General features: G+C 41.8%; 1 protein-coding gene across 3 annotated transcripts in view; it reads left to right on the top strand.

Annotated features, from left to right (window-relative positions):
* Window positions 1-24,928, top strand: part of plch1 (phospholipase C, eta 1) — a 49,904-nt gene that overhangs the window by 17,827 nt on the left and 7,149 nt on the right. For all 3 annotated transcript variants that reach the window (XM_078284329.1, XM_078284330.1, XM_078284328.1), the window contains exons 2-16: window positions 802-948; window positions 2,900-3,143; window positions 4,300-4,429; window positions 7,337-7,507; window positions 8,192-8,285; window positions 10,358-10,561; window positions 11,394-11,514; window positions 14,141-14,312; window positions 15,899-16,006; window positions 17,865-18,020; window positions 18,883-18,945; window positions 21,361-21,455; window positions 22,632-22,729; window positions 22,856-23,035; window positions 24,341-24,448. In XM_078284329.1, coding sequence (XP_078140455.1) covers window positions 802-948; window positions 2,900-3,143; window positions 4,300-4,429; window positions 7,337-7,507; window positions 8,192-8,285; window positions 10,358-10,561; window positions 11,394-11,514; window positions 14,141-14,312; window positions 15,899-16,006; window positions 17,865-18,020; window positions 18,883-18,945; window positions 21,361-21,455; window positions 22,632-22,729; window positions 22,856-23,035; window positions 24,341-24,448 — 2,091 coding nt within the window. The remainder of the gene's footprint in view (window positions 1-801; window positions 949-2,899; window positions 3,144-4,299; window positions 4,430-7,336; window positions 7,508-8,191; window positions 8,286-10,357; window positions 10,562-11,393; window positions 11,515-14,140; window positions 14,313-15,898; window positions 16,007-17,864; window positions 18,021-18,882; window positions 18,946-21,360; window positions 21,456-22,631; window positions 22,730-22,855; window positions 23,036-24,340; window positions 24,449-24,928) is intronic.

Below are 24,928 nucleotides of genomic sequence, written 5' to 3'. Positions count from 1 at the left end.
CTAATGAGGATGGAAATCTTGCTGTCTCTCTGCTGTCATCCCCGTCTGCATCCCTCTCTGGTAGCAGCTGTCACAACAAAGATGGAAAAAAGTTTGAAGTTTCCTTTTATCCTTTGCAACGCTGGACACTGCCAGACAGTCAAGCAATCAAACACACAGCCACATCTCACTATATAATTTCGATCCCTCTGTTCTCCTCTTCAAAATACCTCGCCATTATTTTCTCTCGTTCGTTTTAAGTGCCTTCAACCAAACTTTCTCCTCCAGATGAGTGCCAGAAATGGAGCTTTCTCCTCCAAGTCTGAAGTACCTATATATATCGCATGACAGTGTGTGTGTGTGTGTGTGTGGATTGCAGGGGAAGACAGTGAAGTGTCATCAGATGTAGCTTCCACCTGCCTCAGCACGGTGCCAAGATGTTCTTCCTGTACAACCTACAGCCTCTCTGTGAAACCTAGAACAGAGAGACAGACGTTACCTCTGTCTCATTCACGCTCTCACTGATGTGATCTCTCTCTCTCTCTCTCTTTCCCCTCCCTCGCTTTCGCCCTCAATTGCTTTCAGGCGCAGGTCAACGGCTAACAGACAACTGGCCCTGTGTGTCTACACAGTAGCATCTCTGTTGCAGTTTGGACTCTCACCCAAATCAGCTGTTGAGCGTGTGACACTGTGACACTTTGTTCTACTTCGTCCTAATGAAAGACAAATAAAGTCAGACACCTGTTCCTTTTGTGCCTTTATATAGTGCTCTACTGACCCTTGTGTGTATGTCTGTGTTTGTGTTTGTGTGTTTATCTGCAGTGGAGCGATGTATGAGCGTGATGCAATCCGGGACTCAGATGGTAAAGCTGAAGGCAGGATCCAAAGGGCTAGTGAGACTCTTCTACCTGGATGAGCATCGCTCCTGCATCCGCTGGAAGCCCTCACGCAAGAGCGAGAAGGCCAAGAGTGAGTAACCCCCCCCCCCACACACACACACACACACACAGACATGCATACGCACACATACGATACGATATGATACGATACGATACAATACGATACGATAGAGTTCCATTGTCAAATTTCTCTGAAATTTGTTATGCATCATAGCAGATCCGTTTTAAAAAAGGAAACACACTTCATGCACAGGGTAAACACACAATCACATTGCACAACAGATAATCACACTACATTCACTTACACATAAACATCAGGGACCCTGGGTTACCCCCATATATTGCACTAAGCCCATATATTGCACCCTCCACCCAAAATCTTGCTATTGTACATGTCACAATTGCATGGGGGTCCCTGATTGCACTTTACTGCTGTCTTGGTTGAATAACCTAATTGACTGTGGAATAAAATAAAAGAGCACCATTTGAAAAGTGCACCTAACTTGATCGATGATGTACATAGACATGAAAATGCAGATACCCAGACCCACTCTATCTATCTGTCTTTCTCTCATTACGCTGCTATATCAGCTTCCTTCTTGTGCCGAGACTTACAATCACTTTCTTTTTATTCCGGCTCTGCTCATTCGTCCCCCCTCCAGCTTCTCTCTATCTCCTCCTTTGTGGCAGTAACCCAGCTGTCCTTTTTTTTTTTTTTTCATCCAGAATGGGCGATGCATTTCTAAAACCTGAGTTAGCCACAGTGCTGTGGCTCCGGGATTATCATTATGCAGTTCATGGCCTCCTCAAAGCATCATTGTCATTTATTTACTTCACCGTGTTTTATTTATCAACCCACTGAAGCATACATCTGTGCATGGATAGTGCTTACATGTGTATGTATGACTGTGTCTGTGTGTAGACTGTCAGCATAAGATAAGCCTCTTAGCTCTTCTCCATTGACATGATTAAGAGAAACACAGAACAGATGCCCAGACCCGTTTTTTGAGGCTTTTGTTTGTGTGTGTGTGTGTGTGTGTGTGTGTACTGGTTGTCTGGCCAGCATATTGTTAGATTCAGTCACAGCTGAATTTCAGAGATGAGATTATGTAAAGGAAAGAGAGCGTGTAATGGGGGAATGCTCATTTGATGACTCTGGAATGGTTGATGATAAAAAAATGTTTAGGGGGGTAAGAGGACGATTATAAATTAAACGTATAAAGCTCTATGGTGTCACAAAAAAGACACAAAAAGGTCAGAAAGAAGCTGTTGTTCAGAGGGAAATGAGAGGAAAAAGGATTAGTGCATTGATGAAATGTCGAGGTCACTAATGAATTGTTTGGATTGAATTAGACACCACAGCAAGTCGAAGGACCCCACATGAGAGACAAGAAGAGAGAGAGAGAGAAAGAAAGAGAGAGAGAGAAAGAGAGGGAGCATGTGTACACTGCAGGCAGGCAAAACAGGACATAGTTTACTGGAGGCTGTTTTTCTCTCCTAACAAAGACACAGAATCAAAGATAGCTGAGTGCATACTCCAATCTCATTAGACCGTGATACAGTCTGAAGCCTACACAGATTGCTTTCCCTGTGTATTTTTATACATGAGAGAGGGGGAGGGGGGGGGAGGGGGGAGTTAGGAACTTGTAGAAATTTTGGTGATGGGTATTTGTCAAAAAGCTATGCAACTTTTTGCTGTTTTGCCAGCATTTCAGTTTGCTCCTTTCCTCCTGTCATTGTGTTTTTGACAGAGTTTCCTCTGTCAAAAACATAATGTCAGGAGGAAAGGAAGATAGGAGAAAGACAGGAGGAAGAAGATATTTTGGCATATAAGATAAGTTTTGGTTTTTCCCTAAAATCTTAGGGATTCTGCCGCAAAGTTCAGCTGCAAAGCAATTCAATGTTAACGCCACAGATATCATTAATGTTTCCCTCCAGTGTATTTAATTGTCTTTCTGTCTTCTAACAAACTCTAACTGGTCTTTCTTCCTCCTTTGCATCCCCCTTCCTCCCTCCGCCAGTCACCATTGACTCGCTGTACAAAGTGACGGAGGGCCGTCAGTCGGACATCTTCCACCGGCACGCAGAGGGCAGCTTCGACCCGGCCTGCTGCTTCACAGTGTACCATGGAAACCACATGGAGTCCCTGGACCTGGTAACGTCCAATGCAGAAGAAGCCAGAACCTGGGTGACCGGCCTCCGCTACCTGATGGCCGGGATCAGTGACGAGGACTCACTGGCGAAACGGCAACGTACACATGACCAATATCCTTTGATCACGAAACTATACAAATATAGTACACGCACATAAATATACTCAAACAAATATGTGGTACCAGTCACATTTGTTTGGTATTTTACTAGATCAGACAGCAGCCAAATGAGAGTGACGTACTGTCCTGTATTTTAGTCGCTGGTGTTTCAATTTGTGGGTTCATCCACCTCTAACTCAGTGTTCTCGGTCTGACACATCTTAGTAGCCAGCTGTCACGGTTCTGCTGGTTTTATTCTTCCCAAAATAAATGTCTGAGTTTTTGTATTTTACTTGTTTAAGAGTCTGGGGTATTTGTGCACGCTCACATACTCTGAAGGCTCAAAGGCTAGAACCAATCATAAAAAATAATATTGAACTAAAATACTTCAAATAATGCGAACAGAGTTTGGTTTCAAAAACTGAAACTGAATTAGTGATTTGCTTATTAAGAATTTACTTATTAAGGTTGCTGAAAAGTGAGAGGTGATGACTGCTAACTTGTTTTGGTGCCAGCTGCTGCACTCTAGATGATTGCATATTGGTTGTAACTGTGTTGAGTCAAGATAGAGTACGACAATGAGGCCATCACAGTCTTCCCTATAGGTTAACAGCCAGGAAGTAACGATCAGTTTTCAATTAGATGATTACAGAAGTGTCCTCAGTCTTTAGAGTGTGCTATGCATGTTTTCTTTACATTCATTTTACATCTGTTTTTCAAATATTTCAAATACAGGAGGCCAGGGGTCCCGCATGAACTTTCTTAGAACAAGCAATAACAAAAATATACATACATAATGAGCAGTTTACAAGACTCAAAATTCAATAGTCAGTAGGTTTCAGTAATTTTACAAATCCGTATCATTGGCATATATGCACTATACAGAGGCCTGTAGGGTGGGGTTATCCTGTAACTCTTCATCTCCACCCCCTACTGACTCTTCTGACTTTTTTTTTCATTTATGGACTGTCCCAATTAGGAGGCTTTTGCTCCTCCCGTGTAGCACTGTGACATATTTCCTTTAGTACACTTTAAACCCATATACCAAACCTTTCCTACGTAGGCACTTTCTATCTATCACACACACACAAATGCATGCATGCACACACACACACTCATAAACACACAAACTGTACTGTGCACCCCGTTCTCCTTAACCTGTGTGTAACGTGGATGAAGCAGACGTTTGAGGAGGCTGATAAGAACGGAGACGGACTCCTGAACATCGAAGAGATCTACCAGCTCCTCCACAAGCTGAATGTTAATCTGCCCCGCAGGAAGGTCAAGCAAATGTTCCAGGTCAGAATGTGGAACCGTCTCTGTGAATTCGCCGCTGAATCTGAGGTGCTACTTAATAATGTCACAGTTTAATCTTCAGATGTCAGTGAGATGCAGAAAATGGTTATAGCATGGGACGCTGTGGAGGGCATAGTTCAAATGATGCATCTCACAAAAAAACACTGGCATGCACACACACACACACACACACACACACACACACACATACACACACACACACACACACACACACATACTCATTCATTATTTTACTTCTCACATACACAATACATTGCTCTCACTTTCCCTGGCGAGGTGCTCACTTGCATATATAAATACTCATGTATTCATTATCAAAACATTCAGATAAAATATTTACACATAACATGCTATGACATTCACTAAAAATGTTTGAGCTCCAGGTTTTTGTTTTCAGGAGAACACACACAAAATTCCTTGCACATAAATATTCAAGAGCTCTGACATAACCATTGCATCTTTTATGTAAGCACTTGTGTCATTCAAATACATGTGCAGGAAACATTTCATATTTATGCAGGAGATGTTTTTAGAGGAAAAGGATGAAGTGGTGGAAGAAGAAGGCTGCTACAATTTTTAAAACAGAAGTCACATTGAGTCATGTCAAAAATCCACATAACCACTGACTTGTCTAAGGTGAGCTATAGTGTGCAGAGACAAACATAAACCAAAAAAGAGACAAAAGCCACAGTTAAACTACTAAGAATTTAATGTTTATCTTACTTTCCTCTTTCAACAACCATCTTAGTGGGATAGCTCAAAAGCAAAAGTTGATGCTGTTAGAGAGTTTTGTCTAAAATGATGGCAGCTTTCATTGACATTTTACTGTAATTTGGACTGGGGTGAGCTGGACACTTTGGAAGGGGATGCTGCAACTGCAGGTCATCTGTCACAACTGGCAACCATTAGCACCCTTCAAAAGTAATAATAAAATAATGAAATAATGAAATAATGTCATGATAGTAACATTGTACATATGTTAGTGTATGTATTTTCTTTCGAAAAATCCAAAAGTGGACCAGCTTCCCAAGTCTCCAAAGCGGCCTTGTGACAACCTACATAGGACGGCTATATTTAGGCTTGGTAACATGAGCTCAGAGTGATTATAAGACTTGAAATTGAAATTGATGTATTATATATTATAATGATATATATGTGTGTTTTCTTGTTGTTTATGTTGTTGTATGAATTGTAATCACGCCCAATATATCACCTCATACTATGGATTTAGTTCAGATAGAAAAATCCATTAATTTATCTCATTCCATTCCAGCATGGGCAGATAGCGGCATTGCAACCTTAACAGCAGGTGCAATTACTTAAAATACCTTGGACCTGTTTGTTTTCTGTCCATGCATTTCTAATGGAGTCCATCACAGTGATTTATCCCACTGGTTGTGCGTAGATTCTGTCAGTGATCAAGTCCCAGACGCCCAGAGCGAGCTCATTACAGGAGTGTGATGGAGGCATTAGTTGGTATTATTAGATTTGGTGTGGAGTAGAATGGGCCCCCCCCCTGAGATCCAGGTAATATGAGGAGCTGGATCCCAGTGTGAGGTGGCAGGATAGAGTGAGCGGTGAGCTGTGCTGCATGTCCTCAGGCAACATGTAGAAAGAGATGAGATAAGGAGGGAAAATATGGTTGGAGAGGTAATGTGTTTGTGGAAAAAAAAAGACTGATACATGGTGTATGCTTGGTCGTGTGAATTTGTGTTTGTATCGGTATGTGTGGGAGAGAGAGAGAGAGAGAGAGAGAGAGAGAGAGAGAGGTGAGGGAAAGATGGGAGAGACTCATTCAGGACAGAGTGTTTTGGCATCATATGTTGCATATCATTTAAAGTGATGTTGAACTTTGGTAAAAGCAAAATCGTCGATTCTCTGTTATCTGTTGCTCTGTTTTTTTTCTCTCTCCACTGTATGGCGAAACAGGTCTGAAAATCACACTTCTAGCACATAAACGAACACGAACAAAGCAGATTCTGACAATATATACAGTATAAAAAACTAGTCATTCTGCTGAATTGCTTTTAAGTGAATCACTCTTTATGTTTTTTAAACCTTTCAGTTTGAACAAGTGTAACATCGAAATCCAGTCGGAGGAAACTTATGGTGATGGAACGAGGAAAATAATACCAATAATTGTTAATAGGCGAAAAAAAGCGAGAGACTTGTTTTTTATATATTGGCAGAATCTGCTTTGATCTGCTAAGTCCTGTCTCTCAGAATCTGCTTTGTTCGCGTTCATTTACAGTATGTGCTAGAAGTGTGATTTTCAAACAAAGGCAGTGAATGGAGAGAGAAAAAAAACACAATTCTCCAATCGTCTCTACCGGAGCAACAGATAACAGAGAATCACCGATTTTGGGGTTATATCATGTCCAGGACGCTACACAGCCCAAGGTACTACCAAAGTTCAACATCACCTTAATGTCATATTACATTGTCCAATGTAGAGTATGATGGCAGGGGAAGTCCAATCAAATAGACTCATCAGTGGGGAGGAAAGGCATGAATTCAGCTGCACATAGTCACAGCCTTTCCCCTTCACACACCTTCAAAGATGACAAGTGCACATCTCTGCTATCTGCACACCTATCATGTTTGTTGCATAAATTATAGTCACTGTTGCTGTTCAGATCTGCAAAACCCATGTTAAAGCACTGGTGTGAGGGCAATCAAAGTTTGACAGTGGCCACTATTTTAGGCAACCCCAGAAGTCACAGTTTGTTTGTTGTTGAAAATCTGATGAGGACAACGCCGAAACACAGTCGCCCTTACTGGTTTTTGTCCTCAGCATACAGAGCTGCAAGATCACATTGGACAAGCCATGAGTTTGTGTGTAGAGTTTTACCATGTGTCACCGGTGATGTCACTCCCTCCCCCTCTCAGGAGGCGGACACAGACGACCAGCAGGGCACGCTGACGTACGAGGAGTTCTCGGTCTTCTACAGGATGATGTCACTGCGACGCGACCTGTTCCTGCTGATGATGGCGTACAGCGACAGGAAGGACCACCTGACGGCGGAGGAGCTGGCCAACTTCCTGCGCAGCGAGCAGAAGGTCAGAGGTCGAACAGAGCCGATGAAATGCTCAGCCGGTGAAATTAGACCAGATGCATTGTTCTGAGGGCGGTGCAAGCTAAATTTCAATTTGAGACGCAGCCGCAGAAAAGAGCTCAGATTGGCTGACCCAGACTGGCCTGTTCTATATTGGCAATTGCCCGTTTGAATTGAATGTCGTGGATTACCATAGGCGATATTCCCGTTTCCCCCAATCCCCTTTCTGGAGTGTTTTAGTCTAACGCGTTCCTCACATAGTCTCAGCTGTCTGCCCAGAGGAATCCGTTCCACTAAGCCAATCTATCACGCCTAAGATTGGTTTGTGTCTTGGGAGCTCCCTTCTCTTGTTCTTTTCAGCTTCTCATATCTTTCTTCTTTTTTTTTGACAGCCTCTCGTCTCTCTTACCTTTGAATGCTGTCATTTTTCATCCTGCTGTCTTTATTTACTCCAGCCGGCTAGACTTGGCATTAGTACAGTTTTCAAAATATACTGCCTATTTGATATGAGTGACAATTCATTTAATAGCAGCAAAAATCCATTACAAAAATCATTTGTGCATTTCTGACTTCATTTAGCATCTACACTGGGATTATATCGTTATTTACTGAAACAAAAAAGGATCTATACATGCTCCTGTTTTTGTACTTGTATTCCTAAAAGTCTGTACATCTTTCCTCTCTGCAGATGGCCAGTGTGACTCCAGAGTGCTGCGCAGACATCATTGAAAAGTTCGAGGTGTCCGACGAGAATAAACAAAGAGGCGTCATGGGGATTGAGGGTAACTTCTTCGCATTTGACTGTATTATTTCACTCCTTTATTTTCCATTTCCTCCATATTCTCTCCTCCAAGTTTTTTCATTTTCTGCTCTGTCATTCTTTCTCTTTCCCATTTGCTACTTCATCAATTTCTCTGTCACTCTTTTTTTTATGTCACTCTCCCTCTCAATCAAAGCCAAGATCAGTTATTAACATGTGCCGTTTAACATGTAAGTTTGCTGCCTAGAGGTAGTTGAGTGATTAAATCTGTCACTTCTGGATCCACACATGCGTCCCTGCTGCAGGCCAACAATCAAATCCCAGTAGAACTCTCTCACCTGTGTCTCCTCTACTGTCTGTCTCTCTGCTTTCCTACCTTCTGAATACATTTTAAAAGCTAAAGGTGGGTGGACCACCTGCTCTCCCCCTTAAAAAAAAACACAATTTGGTGGATGCTTTACCCAAAGCACCTTAAAGTATCATAACTCCCCAGTGGGAATCAAACCCCTAACTCTGACAATGTTAGAGACATTTTCAGTCACTAAGCTACAGGGCCAACACTGGTTGGAGGTCTTTACCCTTGTCAAAACATTCAGAGATTTTGTTTTTGGCCAGTGTATGTATCGCTGTCAGTTTATGTAATGCCACACATGACTGAAGGGGAGAGCTTAAGGGAGAAGAAGGAGTGAGGATTGTGGAGGGTACTTGGAGTGAGAAAATTGGGGAGTCAGAATGAGGGCAGAGGGAAAGAGGAGATGAGTGTGTGACAGAGATGAGAGGAGTGAGTATGGGGGAGAGGAGAGGAGGAGGGGTGAGACTAATCTGGTCCTTGGAGGCATGGAGACTAACCGTGTTACTGTGTGTCTGGCTGATCAGACCAGTATGCCTGATGTCTTCCCTGCAGACCAGTGTGTGTGTGTGTGTGAGAGTGGAGTGTGTGTGTTTGATCACACATGCATATATGTGTGTACAGATGTGCAACAGTAATGTACGAACAGATTTACATAGACGTCTCTTTGCAGTGTGATGAGTCATGCACAGCGTGTTGCCTACTACTCTGTATATCAGTGAAACCGTATAGTATTCAGCTGTATGTAATGTTCACTTTAAGATTCAGGAGAAACAATGTGGAAAAAATGGACTGGTGTGTATGTTCAATGGTATATATGTGTGTAAAATCGCCATGGTGATGCCATGGTGCTACATTGACATCACGTTCCTCCATCACAAAACCTTTCCTTCATTTCTATTACACCTTCTTTATCTAATCCCCCCATTTTTTCCATTACTCCTCCCCAGTCTTCTTTTCCCCATTTACTGTCTCTTTCCCAGTCTTTTTCTTTTCTCCCCCACTTATCGTTCTCATCCACTTTCCATTTCTCCTGCTCTTTTCCTCACTCATTTTTACCACTCCTCCAGATGAAAGGATGCTTTCTTCCCTCTCGCTCCTCTTCATGCTGAACCACCTAAAAATGTCAGCCATGTGTAATACGCCCTGCAAATTCAAACCGCGGAACTGTTGGTCGGTTAAAGCATCAAGGCATTAGAACTTAAGCTTAAGACTTATTAAAGCACAAAGTGTCTGTCTGTCCCTTATCCATTGATATTTCCCTTAAGGTCAACATGCTGTTGAAGTGGTACAGATGAAGCCATTGTAGAGGTTATTGTAGAACCTTTACAGCCACTGCATGCACTTAAGTGTTTGGTAAATTCAAATTCTGTCCTTTTTGGAGCTGTTAGAAGGTGCACAATATGATCTGGTGGCTGGTAGTTTGAAACACGTTTTTTTTTTGTGTTACAATGTTCACTTTTATTTTAGAAAATTTAAAAATTTCTTCTTCCCTTCTCATTTTCCACATCCTTGACATCTGCACCATGACTTCTCGACTTAAACATTTGTATTTGTGTATTGAAAAGAAATTATGTCTGACTCCATCTGATTATATTTAACAACTGAAGAGAAAAATATGAATTTAATAACATAAAACAGTGTTGAAGCTTCATTAAACCAGCTAACTGCATTCCAATTCAGTACAATGTCTGTTTTGGTGCTTAGTAATAATTTTTTTCCCATGAATTTGTATTTTTCTTCAGGTTTTACTAGCTTCATGCGCAGCCCCACATGTGATGTGTTTAACCCTTTGCACCATGAGGTGAACCAGGACATGGAGCAGCCTCTGTGTAACTACTTCATCGCCTCGTCTCATAACACCTATCTGACTGGAGACCAGCTCCTCTCCCACTCCAAGACCGACATGTACGCCTGGGTGCTGCAGTTCGGCTGCCGCTGTGTGGAAGGTGAGCAAATACATACATTTATACAACATACTTTTCTGACTACGCATTGTGATTGGACAAGAGGCGTTCCATGAGTGCCTATAAATATACAAACTTGTACCTTATAACTTGAATGGTATCACTCCGCTTTGAGCTAGGAATGGAATGAAGCAAGCAAGGATTTTTATTGCTTAGCAATGCAGAACAAATCGATTGTTGGTGGGGGGCCAAAATAAATTCATTAAATTAAAACCCAAAGCCTGTATCTTTGTTTAATATTTCATAATATTGTAAAAATGTTGTAATATGTAACTTTTGACCCATCTTTACACCTTACGTGCCTAAAACTCAAGAATACTGAATCTGCTTCACCATTATAATATTACAATATTAAACTCTAAAAGTAACATCTTGTGTGTTTCTCACAGAACTGTGAGCCTGGAATGTGCAAATGCCCAAATCTCATAGATAACATTGACCAAGTGGCCTTGACAAAATAATAACTTGGTCTTCTAGAAGGTGGTCACCTCTTATTATGTGTCTCCTTAAAGTGCTAGAACTATAATTATCATTGGTTGTTCAGTCTTGTTCATATGACCTCATTAAGATTTTTGACCATAGCTTTATTATATTCTATCTGTATTAACATAATCATGAATATTCAACACTATAAAACTCTGTGTAATCATCCAGATTTTGAGTTCCTTGGCTCCCAACTTGCAGATTGAATAAATTTGTCAAACTGCCACTCTCTCATCCTGAGTTTTCTTCCACAGTAAGAATAGTGTTTGAGGGAGAGAGACACACAGATTTTTTCCATATTAATGCCTCCTTCCTTTCTCTGTGTCTGTAGTTGACTGTTGGGACGGTCCTGATGGAGAGCCGATGGTCCAGCATGGCTACACCCTCACCTCTAAGATCACCTTCAAGTCTGTCATAGAGACCATCAATAAATATGCCTTCATAAATAACCAGTGAGTCAAAGCTCCCTATAGATTCAGAATGTGTGTGTGCGTTTGTTTGTGACATTTTATGGAAACTAGAGACTAGATATTATCCCATGGGTTTTATACTGGGAGAAAAATGACATAGAATGCCAACCAGAAATGACATTTTACGTATTTCTTCCTAATTTTATACACACATTTTTAAATCTGACTGAAACGTCACTTCTGGTTGACATTCTATAGAGACAATACTTTTCCCTGTGTGTGTATGTGTGCATGCTCACATGCACACATACACACAGATGGCATTATTGATTGTGTATTGTCCTGTATACAGTTTAACTGTGTTGCTTTATGTTTCACTATGGGATGAGATATAATTGCATTGAACCACTCATGAAAAGCTATTTCAGCCTAATTGAACAAGCTAGGACAGCCTGTCAGACAAAACTACTGCTTTTTCCTCCTAAAAAATAGTTCAAACTAGCATTTTCCACAATGTTATCATGGAATACCCATTGAATGTTATGAATTTGATGGAAGGTTTATTCCGCCCCAGGTTTAACAAGAAACTATTGCAACATTTAGAAAGCCAGGTTTGTGTTTTTCAGGTTTGTATTTCTGTGATTCCTGGCAGTAATTAGCACCTACTGAGCCATCTGCTTAGTAGCAGTTCCTCTGCCTCCCAGAGGAGCCACTGTTTGTCTCTGCTGGCTCCAACAATACCCAAACAAAGTGGTGCATGATGCAGCTGCCTGCTGCCACGTTGGCTGGCATCCATTCCATCTAGTCATGATTGCAGTGATGCCGTGACAAAACAATTTATTTTATTCACAGATGCAAACAGTGTTGGGGGTAGTTTCACATTATCTAATTAAACTCGAAGCTTAACTACATTTTTGTAGTGTTTCTGATAGTTAGTTGATTTTTGTCATTTTTAGGCATAGTTTAAGTAATCTGTGACACAAATAATAAAACCACATTTTCAAATAGGAGACGAGCAAACTAGCTAATTACGCACAGATCCAATGGAAACGTCTAGTGAAGAGGTAATATATCACAGTGCAAAATACTGTAATAATGATGCTGCTTTGTCATTGTCTTTTTTGACTTTCACTCGCTTATAGCACCGTCCTCTGTTGTTGAGCGGTTGAAAATGTGACGAGGTCAGGGGGGATTGGGAGTGTCTTGAAATTCCAATAGGCAGAGAGGGAAAGTGAGTTTTGAAAGTCAGAAATCTCAGCACCTGGAAAAGTAATCGTTGAGACATTGGTATTGATCAACAACCCGATGAAACCCTGCAGATATATTATGGTCATTTTGTGGTATGGGACAGTACAATTTTACTTATTGTACCTTTATCTCCTGCAAGTGCCAACTATTTTTGGCTTCATAAGAAAAGAAGGGAATTAATTTTTTTCATCCTTATATATTTTTTTTATTATTTTTAACTTGTTGCTGCCTCTCATGTCCTGATTGAACCCCTTTGACCCCTCCCCCCAGCTCGCTGCCCAGCTAATAAATTGTATTTTTTGCAGTTATGGGATTTTGTATCATATGACATTGCAGATGTAGATATGATCATTTTTGACAAAGTTGTTTTAAGTAACTTTAGTTAAAACAAAACTATATTTCTCTTGAGGGTAGCTTTGCTGCAGTTCAGCTTATTCCAGTGTAACTTGTAAAAACCAAACGTTCAAAGTAGCTTCCCTAACAGTGGAAGCAGACAACCATCCTCACATGCTAATTAGGGAATACATTGTCATGTAATAAGATGACTAATTGGTGATATGTCCTAATGCTGAGTGCAAGGACAGATTATTCAATTGAACGCTCTGTGCTCTCTCTCTCTCTCTCTCTCCCTCTCTCTCAATGCTCCCTGTCTTTCTCTCCTGTCTTCATTCTCACCTTTTCATTCAGCTGATATTTTATCATCAGTGCCACCTGTTATTAATATGATGAATGGCCCATGTGTTGTACTGAAATGAAGTGAGTGTCTGCACACTCCCACATCACACACAAATTATACAGCTCATTTAGCCAGCTATTATAGCTATTATGTTATAACTGTTTCACCTGGGAAGAGCAGCAGGCGCCCCGTTTGTGTGCTTGACTCTCAATGTTTATCTATGTGTGTCTGTGTGTGTCTCTGTGTGTGCATGTGTGTGTGTGTGGGATCAGAGGTAGAGGTGAGAGCTGGGCTGCACCCCCTGAGGGAGAGCTGTCAGTCTGACAGACCTGACATTTGAGCTGTGCCGCTGTCAAGACACAAGTCATTTCACCTTCGCTAAATGAAAACACAAACACAATGCACAAACACGCACACACACACATACACACACACACACACACACACCAAATACAGACATACCATGCCACAAAAGAAGTGTTTATGCAATTGCCTTTGTTTCATTTACTTCCTCTGTGTTTCAAGGTTATCTGCTTGAGATTGAAAGTGAGAAAAGGAAACACATTCTGCAGTGATTTTCTTGCCTGGCAGGTGGAAATGCTGTCGTAAATGGGATTTACACTCATGTCAGCAGATCAGTCTCGTTTCAGCCTATTGGCTGCACTCAAGAAATGCATTTTAGAACCTTTCACAGGTTTTATGTGATTTATGGGAGCCTGAGGATGTGTGTTATGTTCTTTCCAGGTATCCGGTGATTCTATCCATAGAAAACCACTGTAGCATCCAGCAGCAGAAGAAGATCGCTCAGTACCTCCGAGAGATCCTGGGAGACAAACTGGACGTGGGAGATACACTAGGCAGAGACTCCAGGACTTTACCCAGCCCTCACAGCCTTCAGGGCAAGATACTCATAAAAGTAAGATGGACGGATGGATGCATGACTTTTGTTTTCAATGAATAAATTAATTAAAAAATGTCTTTTCTTCAGATTTATTGTGCGGGTGTGCACTTGTGAAAGCAAAGGATCCTTTGAACATTTCTTTCCTCTAATTTTCCTTGAACTAAGTGAAGGGAGCACTCATTATCTCTCCATATTTTGGGTGCTGTGCTTAATCTGTTTTGCTGTACAGAGGAGGGTAGTGGGAGACGGACTGCATATGGAGGCGGGTAATTATTGTCAATAAACAGATGAGGAGAAGAAAGAGGAAAAACGAAGGATAAAACTAGGCCACGGTATTAGTCATAGAGGGAAAAGGAGAGAAGGAAGAGACTCTGGCGTATGATGACAGTGACAGACTGTTGGTTTTCCCTGCATTAATACACACACGCAGACACATGCACACACACACATACACACACAGTGATAACCAGACCAAGGCCTACATGGGGAGACTCAGCACTCGTCTTTATCCACCAACTTGGTGGGAAGTCTATTCAAACACACAGGCAAAGAGAGAGAAAGAGCGGGAAAGAGAGAGCGAAAGAGAGAACATTTGAACGCACAAGTGCATCCAGTGTTAATTGGATTTTTTATAAGAAGAACCAGACTTTATCTGTGACATGAGGAAAGCCTGCATTGTTCCTCTGGAAAGGGGTTTCCACCTTGACCCTCCCCAGCCGGGGCTCTCAAAAGTGAAAGAGCATTATTGATTTTCTATAAAGGCCTTTGCTCTTCCCTAACAGTTGTCCTCCATTGCTTTCCTCCCCCTGCCCTCCTCTGGAGCTTATCTCCTCTCTCCAAACCCCCAGTGGAGTGAGAGAATGTGCAGTGGGAGACAAGAGAATTGCAATTGCAACAATAAAAAAAAAAAACGAGATGGAGTAAGAGTGATTGACAGGCAGAGATAGGAGGAAGAGGGAATAGGTTAGGTGTGGCAGTGGTTTAAGGGCTGCGGGGAGCTGTGACTCTGCCATTGATTTGGGGTCGTTAGTGTTCAGTTGGAGTGGTGCGCTGCGGTCTTACAGGGAGAAGCTTAGAAAATCCCAACTCCCACTCACACCTTCAGAATGGCTCTCTAATGGGCTTCCACTCTGCTGAAAGAGCTGCTCAGAGAATCAGTGACTGATTGTGAATTTAGTGTGCGTGTATGTGTGTGTGTGTGTGTGTGTGTGTGTGTATACTGTGCCCTCTTGGGTGCTTGTGTGTGGCTTTAATGGCTTTCACTCTGACTGTAAATACTGGGAAAAGAGCCACTCAAAGACCTCTGAAGGAGATTACCTTAGTGTGCGTGTGTGTGTGTGTGTGTGGATGTGCAAGCTTGTGTGCAGGTGAGTGAGTGTGTATCTGTAAATGTGCACATACCAGACTAGCTTAGTGGTCCAACCTGCGTGGGCGTTGTAGTGTACAGTATCTGCGGCACACGTGTAGCCGGAGGAGGAGGAGATGTGCGAGGGATTGTGCTGTGCTTAAGACATACAAGGGTCTTATATATCTTTGTCATGCTCACTCCGTCCCCCTCTCTTTCTCTCCTTCCCTCTGTCTCTCTCTCCCTCTCTATCCAGGGGAAGCGTCTGCCCGCCTATCTGTCAGCGGATATCGAAGAAGGGGAGGTGTCCGACGATGACAGCGCTGATGAAATTGAGGACGATTTCAAGCTTAAGAACAGTAATGTAAGTCAGAAGAGACATATCATATAGACAAAAACATATGTACACACACACACACACACACACTCACACGTTACTGCACACACCCTGTCAGACAGGATGTGTCAACTTCAGTACTACAGAAGACTGTACTTATCTACACAATAAACCTGTCTTGTCTGTAATCTTGTCACGCTCACTTCCTTGTTTTCAATTTGTCTTGATCCTCCTCTTTGTGTTTGTGTCACTCTGAGGAGTTACTTTTTATCTTTGAAAGAGGAAAAAAATAGTTTGGAAGCAAAAAGTGGAAAAAAAAGGTTTGAAAGCGAAAAAAGTTTTGACGGTGGAAAAGAAAAAGTTTTCAGTTTCGGATTCTTCGCCTTTCATGTACAACATCCTTTTTTCCATTCATTCATTTTTTTTTCATCAATACAAATCTTTTTGTCATTCATTCAAATCTCTTTTCACAAATCTCATTTTACAAGCTATCCTCATAATAAGGTAATCAAGAGCGTGAGAGAGATTTGAATGAATGAGCAGACATAATTGTAAGTGAAAGGAGAATAATTATTTTTGACTTTAAAACCTTTTTTCACTCCCAAGCCTCATTTTTCACATTCAAAACATTTTCTTTTCCCTTTAAAAATTGAGATACAAAAGTAACTCCATATCACTCTGCCTTTTTTCTGATATTCCTGTCTGTCTGGGAAGCTCTCCTGTGTGGTTGTCTGTATTGTCTCCTTCTCAATCAGATCATTCAGTAAATAGGGCAACAACAGCAGCCTATCAGGTGAAATTCTTAATGTGGACTGGCATTGATTAATGTTGGAGAATCAAATACCTCCCCCCCACACACATGCACCACAAGCAGAGGTTAGATAATGGGATCTTAATGACATTGCTGTGCTAGATGTAATGACTGCACTAATTGGGTTGTAATGTTGATGCTCATGAAGTTTTATAGATCATCAGTGCAGTAATGTTTTGGGATAATCAATGCTAAATGATGCAGATATAAACATTTCCCCAGTGTGAGTGTAGAGAGTTTGAATTTACGATTTATTTTAGTAGACGAGCAGTGTAGCAACGTGTAAAACATGCCAGAGCATAATATCATGGCTTGTTCATTAGATCCATGCATGGCAGATGTAGATCCCTCCTTGTTCCATTTTTAGAGCCTTTCTTAAGCCTTCTTATTTATTCTGTAATACAATACTTCCATGGTCCTCCGCAAAGCATTAAAACCAGGGATACACTCCTGTTATTTTCAAATGGCTAGACCGTTTATTAAAAAATGGGCTGAATCTTCCAGAGTTAGTTGGAGACAGGAGGCTGCAGATGTCAGTTTGGCTCCACTGACAATTGACATTTTGAAGGGATGGTGGCAGGTTTCCACCATATCCACTGAGGAGAGCTTTTTGTATTGAGCTAATTAAACTAGTGAGAGATAAGCATCAGGATGGCTGTCTGTTTTCACAGCAGCCACGACTAACATAGAATCCGATTCCATTAACTAGTGATAGTCGGGCTGTGAAAGAAAGACATGGTGATTGTAGTATTTGTTTACACTTATACGATCTTGAATATCTAACTAAGAAATCATTCACTTTTTATTTTATCAAAAGTAAGCAAGATTATCAATTGTCATAATCTCTTACCCATTGTCTCTGAGAATGGTGGATATATATTATGGTGGATATACTGTATATATTACCACCTCCGTTTCACTGTCTCTGTCTCCTCATCATGTCAGGTTTTTTTTCAAGATGGCACTATCCTCCACCATCCTTAAATATCTCCTTGCACCTCTGTTGAAATGACCTCTCTCTTTCTCTTGCCTTCCTATCGCCTCTCTCGCCTCTCTCACTCTCTACCCTCACAGAGTAACGGCCATCACCAGGTGGAGTCTCACATCAGGAAGAAACTGGACTCCCTGCTGAAGGAGTCTCAGATCGGAGACAAGGAAGACACGGACAGCTTCAGCATCCGCGCCCTGCTCCGAGCCACACACCAGGGCATTCAGAAGAATCTGCGGCAGGTACGCCCCTAACAGGCAGTGTGCGTTACTGCAGGAGCAGGGTAATTCATGTCAACAGATAAAGACAAGAAAGAGGAGAGAGGGAGGATAAAACTAGGACATGGTGTTAGTCATGGAGGGAGAAGGAGAAAAAGAAGGAGAAGGAGGAGACCACTTGCTATATTACTCACAGGACAAACAAAAAGCACAGAGAAAACCAGCCGTCATTCTCCTGCAGCACCTCTTCAGGCCCCTCCACAGGGAACGCTAACTCCATCTCCATGGGTGGTGTTTCATCCAAAGCATGTAAATACAGACCAAAAGTAATGAGAAGCTGAATGTCTGCAGTGTTACTTAATATTTAATTTCCCTGCCTGCCTCTTGCGCTATTCTTAGAAGCTTCAGTTTCCTGACATCCATTTTAATGTAGTGGGTGTTGTGCACCGGGAGTTCCTATTCACTTTATTCTACTCCTACTTTGTTGGTGATCCCCTTCACCCCATTCTGTCTATACGCCTTTCTCTCTCACTCTTTCTCTCTCTCTCTTTTTCTCATTTTCTTCTGTCTCTATATATATCTGTCTTCTCTCTCCCATTTCGCTCTCTCTCTCTCCCTCTCTCTCTCTTTTTTCTCTCCCTCTCTCATCTTCAGATACGCTACGGTTTATTGGCTGATGTCTGTTGCAGCCCCTCCAGCTGCAGTGAGCTTTAGAGTTTAAGTGACTCACTGGGCGCTAATGTGGTTGTTATAGATCCACACACATACATGCACACACGCACGCACATGCATACACTCACGTGCACCTACACACACACACACACACACACACACACACACACACACACACACACACAGTCTCTAACTGTGTTCTCCTTGTCTCTAGAGTTCCAAAGGGGTTCTGAAGAAATCGCAGAGCAGATCCTTCATCGCGTCACTCAAACAGAAGGTGAGGCACATGGCGAGAGGTTGTTCTTCTTTGCTTGTTTCCTGAACTATTTGTGTTGTAGGGTCTCATTGCCATCAAGAGGCAAATTCAGGTCAGTCAGTCTTCAGTTATTGCGCAGTATCTAATACGCCCTTTGCAGAATCATTCTAAATACTATAGCAACCATAACCAACGCCCTGTTGGAAGACCACTGACAAATTAGTGGAAGAGTAGTATCACTGGGCAACCTACATGAACGTCAAAAAGGGCTTCCAAAGTGGCACAGAATCTAATCAAAATAAAGTGATTGGAAGCACCTTCCTTGTGTAACATCAAAATATTTATTAAAGCTTCAAAAGCGCATAAATGGACAACAATGAGCAGGTGAACATATACAGGCTATAAACATTCTACATGCAGAATATGCAACGCGTTTCGAGCTCAGTGCGTTTCGAGTGCAGAGCACCTCGCTCAAGCTCGGTGTTGACACTCAGCAACTTGGACTAGGTAGTTGTGTTTTCGAATTACACGGTGGTCTCCCAACATGGCCGCCAGGGGTTCCAGACTGCTTCTACAAAGCCTCTATTGATATGTGATATTGAAACAAATTAATTATAGTGGGTTTCAAAATCATTTATCATGTATGATCATCTATTAATCTAAAAAATAACTTTAATAAACAACTATATTTCTCCTATAGACTGTGCATTCATCTTACAGAAGCTTTCTTAGACTTTTCTTTCTTAGACTTTGTCTGATTCTAATCATTCCCCAGGAGCGTGGAATTGTGGGTAATAGCCTGTCAGTCATTGTGATTGGACAGCGCCTTAGTCTAATGAAAAAATCATCAAGAGCAGAATTGTGGCATAATGTATTGGCCAAGAGACACGATGTCCCTCAGTGTGATATGTCTCTAAACTTGATTAGCATCACTAATTGTTATGGTGGAGAAGCAAAATGGAAGCGCCCTCACTGTTCTCACTCAAGGTAAAAACTCCCTCAAAGTCACACATAGAAATTGCAAACATATCACCCTCTTATCTTTAGCCTATGGTAGTATATGGCCTATGGTACAATCATAATTAATATTGTCATACTAATCTTCCAGTTCCACACTGCTAATCCTTTGAAATGAGTGCATGTATTATGTGCATCTGTGAATTATACATCCAGATCTAAGTTATGCACTTTCTTGATTGGATCCTCTCTGAGGTATAAGACAACCAGATGTTTGTCTCTTTGAATGTTGCTAATGTGTTGGCCTCAAGAGGGATGGCTGTGTTGACAAACTGCTTAGAATATGTTTTCGAGTGCTGCCCCTCTCCTTGAGGTTCTCTGCTTTTATCTGATGAATTCAGCATCAATTCATCTCCTCGTTCAGTTTTTACATCTGTTGTATCCCTTTGATGAAAGATAGATTTGGACATCAATGTTGTGTGTGTGTGCTTGTTTATGTTTTTTTTCCCCAAATATTCTCTCTATACCCCCTGATTCCTCATCCTGGTTATTATTCACTCTGACTTTCTTCCTCTATCCCCCTTCCACCTCCTTCATCCTTTCACTTTCCATTGTCTCCCCTTTTCCTCTGTTTACCCACTCACTTCTCCTCTTCATTCTTTCATTCCTCCCTCTTTGCATTATGCATCCTCCTACACGTATGTGTTGTGAGTGTGTGTGTGTGTGTGCGCGCGCGCGTTTGTGTCTGTGTGTATGCGTGATTTACATGAGTGTGTGTAATATGTTGGCAAGCAGCCCAAACCCTGCAATTACCGCGACCCTCATCCTCTTCTCAACTCCACTTTAGCTCTAATAGAAATGTTGCTCCTCTCATAGAAACACATGCTCCACCAAATACACACTCTGTATAATTACCAAGCACATACACTATACCTAACACACCCGCCCACACACACACATACACACGCAAACAACTATTACAACAACACACTCTACGGATAACACAGCAATTGCTACAAAACATGCACACTTTACCAAAGACACACAACTATCAAAGACCACTGACAACCAAAGCGCTCTCATAGCACCAGTCTGTATGTGGGCGGGAACATGTGCATGTATGTAATACAGTATGTGGGGGCGGCACTACAACATATGCTTGTTACAACATACGCTTGTGTTAAGATGAAATAAAGAAGCAGCAAATTTGTTCATGGGAGGTGTGCATGCTGTGTTTGTGTATGAGAGTGAATGAATCTCTATTATTAGTATAAGTACACAGTACAGTATCAGTGTAAACACATTTGTCCGTAAATCACGCTTAATATGCGCCATAAAAAGCATTTCAACTGGAAATTAACTTGTACCGAGTGATGTATGCAGTATTTATCAGTTTTCCAATGTTTCAAAGATAGGGCAATAAATGTTAGGCAAACCTTCATGTAATTATACGTGTTTGTGTGTGTGCCCATTATCCAGAGGCACTCCAAATCCAGGCTATCATGCCAGAGTGTGGAGAAGGAGGATGATGATCAGGAGGGCTCTGGGAGGGAGGCCGGAGGACAGTTAAACAGGTGACCTTAAATCTACACTTCACCCCAACACTGGGCCCTGCCTGGCACTCACTGACACTCACTGACACCACCCACAGCTGAGAGGTTTGATGGTTCCTAATTGCTGGGAGCATAAACCAATCCAGAGCATCAGTAGTGCAATGCGAACCACCAAGGCATTTTCAGCAATCAATTATGTCCGTGGGGAAGAGAATCATGGACTTAAAGTTACTGCTCCAAGCCCAAAAAACCACTGACAGCACAGCATTCGGCTGCCAGCGAAGGAGGGGCAGCCTCATGTACTTAAATGGTCTTGATTCCTAATCCTTTCATGTGTAATCTTACTGCGACACTCTTTACAGTGCTGAATGTCTTTTAACATGGCTTAAGTCCAGATTTGGACCACAGCCTCCTTTTGATGCTAAAACTACTTTCTAGTAGCAGAGACTTAAGAAAGGAGCCAAAATTACCTTGATGTGTCCTGGTGTACATTTGAAATGTCACTCAAATGAAGGACCTCAGAAAAGCACAGTGTACAGGCATTATTTCTCTATTTTTTAGACTCTAATTCTCTCTCACACACACTCTCTCTCTCTCTGTCTATCTCTGAGTCACTTTTCTTCTCTCTCCCTGTCTGTGTGAGTGTGTACATTGGGCAGGAAGTATGGAAATGCAGTTGTTTTTTTCTCCTTCAGTAGCTCTCTGTGTATATGGCCTTTGTCTGTCTTTGTTCTTCCAGTTTCTCTTCATGTTACATATTCATGTATGCATGTCCTCGGGAACTGTCACGATGCAGATTTCTGCAAGCATGCTCCTGAATGTCTATCTGACTGACTGTGTGTGTGTGTATATGTGTGTAGATGTATGTGTATGTGTGTGTGTGTGTGTGTGTGTGTGTGTGTGTGTGCGTGCGTGCAAATCTTCCTGCACTGCATGTGCTCTGGTCCCTATGAAGCTTTTTCCCTTTGATGCTCTTCCCTACGGTTTGCAAGCTGCCACGCTGATGGACAATCCTCTTTGCCTGCTATGCTGTTGTCACCGTAAATGCGTAAAGAGGGTGGATGGGGTTGTGTATGTCTTCCTCTCCATCCCTCTGTCTATCTGTAGCTACTTCACTGATCTCATGGGGTGTATCTCTTTCTCTAGAAGATCTCACTCACACTCCTCTGCGTTCTCTTGTTGTGGCCATTGTTTTAGGAGTGGAAGGAAGAGGAAGACGATGAAACTGAGTAGAGATCTGTCAAACCTGGTGGTGTTTACCAACTCTGTCGCCTCACAGGAGTGTCTGAATGAAGGTGAAACACCAAAGCTCACACACATACACACACACACACACACACACACACACACACACACACACACACACACCATAATCTCTCCCTTAAAGTGATTTTCTCATGCCCAACCCATGATTCTCTCAGGTACTCCAGGTGATGTTCTGTCATTCAGCGAGACCAGGGCCCAGTCTCTGGTCAATCACAGAGCCGAACAGTTCCTGGCTTTCAACCAGAGACAGCTGTCACGGATTTACCCCTCAGCCTATCGCATCGACTCATCTAACTTCAACCCCCAGTTCTACTGGAATACAGGCTGCCAACTGGGTAAGACAGCTGTCCGTCACTCTAAGCCTCTGACCCAAAGGGGCCTTGTCCTGTCAGTGCCAACGCCAGGTGCTTTCCCTTCAGCCATATGCCTGCCATTACACATCTGGACAGCATGGACCAATTGACACGGCATACCATTGCAGGCACACACACATGCACACGCGCACATGCACACACACACACACTAAAACACGCGCACAGACTGCCAAAAAGGTGCACTATACTCAACACACAATCAAAGCACACTGCCTACCACGTTTGCAGTATAATACACACTCACACACACACACACACACACACACACACACACACACACACTTTGCATCTGGGCCATGCACATCACACACTTCATTTACACACATATCATATCATGGTTTGTCCCAGCTCAGTCATCTGTGCAGAGACTAATGGATATGAGTGCGATTAGCACTAATCCAGTTGAACAGAGTTGTTTATGTGTTTGCATGTTGTGTGGGGTTGTTTCTGTGTCTGTGAGTGTATTTGGTTACAGCCAGGACAGGAATTTGTGAGGATAAGGGAAAAATACATAGATAAATGAAAATGAGATGAAGGGTTGAAAAGAAGGGGAGGGGTTGAAAATAAAGGGAGAGGGATGGGAACCAATTTAATGAAAGAATGACACAAAAAATTGTCTGTTCCGGGATTGAACAGATTCAAGAAATCCAAGATCCAAGGAATCTGTGGTTCTCTGTTTCTCTCTCCCCAATCCAATCAATCCAATCCAATTCAATTTGAATATTGGTGTCATAACAGTTTTTAAATTGCCAAAGCAGCCACACTGTACAACAAAAGCAACAGTAACAAAGGTGACAACAAAAAAGAGAAAAAGAGAATGATGTAATCTCCCTGTCACTTACAAATACTCCTGAACTGGATTGTGTTTGAAACAGCTGTGATTCATCCCCTTTGTCTGTTTCCATTTTCTTTTTGTTTCCCTGCACATATTTATTTATTTATTTTTAAAATTTAGGTTGTGTGTGGAAAAAAGGCTTTCCCCTTCCTATAACGAAAGATTAAACGAATGAATAAACAAAAGAGCAACGTTTAATGAATGTAAAACATAATGACTGATAAAGAGATTAATCACTCTGTTTATATGGGTCTCTGCCACCTATTGATTTTTACAGCAGATTAATGATTAACCTCACAGTGATTTCCGCAGTTTATTTAATATCTGGATACAGATAGGATTAATGAATATCATATTGGGACTAGAGGCTGAACAGTGGATTGGGCAGCTAAATAAACATCCTTCTTTCTGTCTCTTTCTCTCTCTTCCAGTCGCCCTGAACTACCAGACAGAGGGCAGGATGATGCAGCTCAATAGAGCCAAATTCATGGTTAATGGAGGTAGTGGATACGTCCTCAAGCCCCCTCCCATGTGCAAAGGTACTGAAACAAACATGCTGCAGGCACACATGCATGCACACATTCAAAAAGAACTTTGAATCACTGGTTATTTATGCAGGAATATTTATTGATGGTATCTATGAAAACTTTTTTTTTTTTTTTTTAGCTATCCAACTAGCAAGCAAGGCTAGCAAACTAGCTAAACAACAACCCAATAAGGATGGATGGCTTTTTGACTAGTGTTAACTAAACTGCTATCATGAATGAATTTGATCAGTTATTGTTACAGTTAGTTAACGCTGCCTTTGCGTGCTTGCACAGGTTATTTTTTATGGTCTATGTGCAATACTCACGGAGAGAATACAAATGTTTTACTCTGTAATGGATGTGAATTACAATGTAGCAAGGTGCCATTCTTCAGTCAAACATACTCAAATAAAAGTAAAATTACTGACTTCAAATATATTCAAAAAAAGCTACTCAATTACAGAAATAAGAATAAATGTATTTTGTTACCTC

This window comes from Centroberyx gerrardi, chromosome 6, assembly GCF_048128805.1.
Source record: "Centroberyx gerrardi isolate f3 chromosome 6, fCenGer3.hap1.cur.20231027, whole genome shotgun sequence".
Taxonomy (NCBI): Eukaryota; Metazoa; Chordata; class Actinopteri; order Beryciformes; family Berycidae; genus Centroberyx; species Centroberyx gerrardi.
Note: the sequence above shows the minus strand (reverse complement) of the source record. Positions and strands in the feature narration are given on the sequence as shown.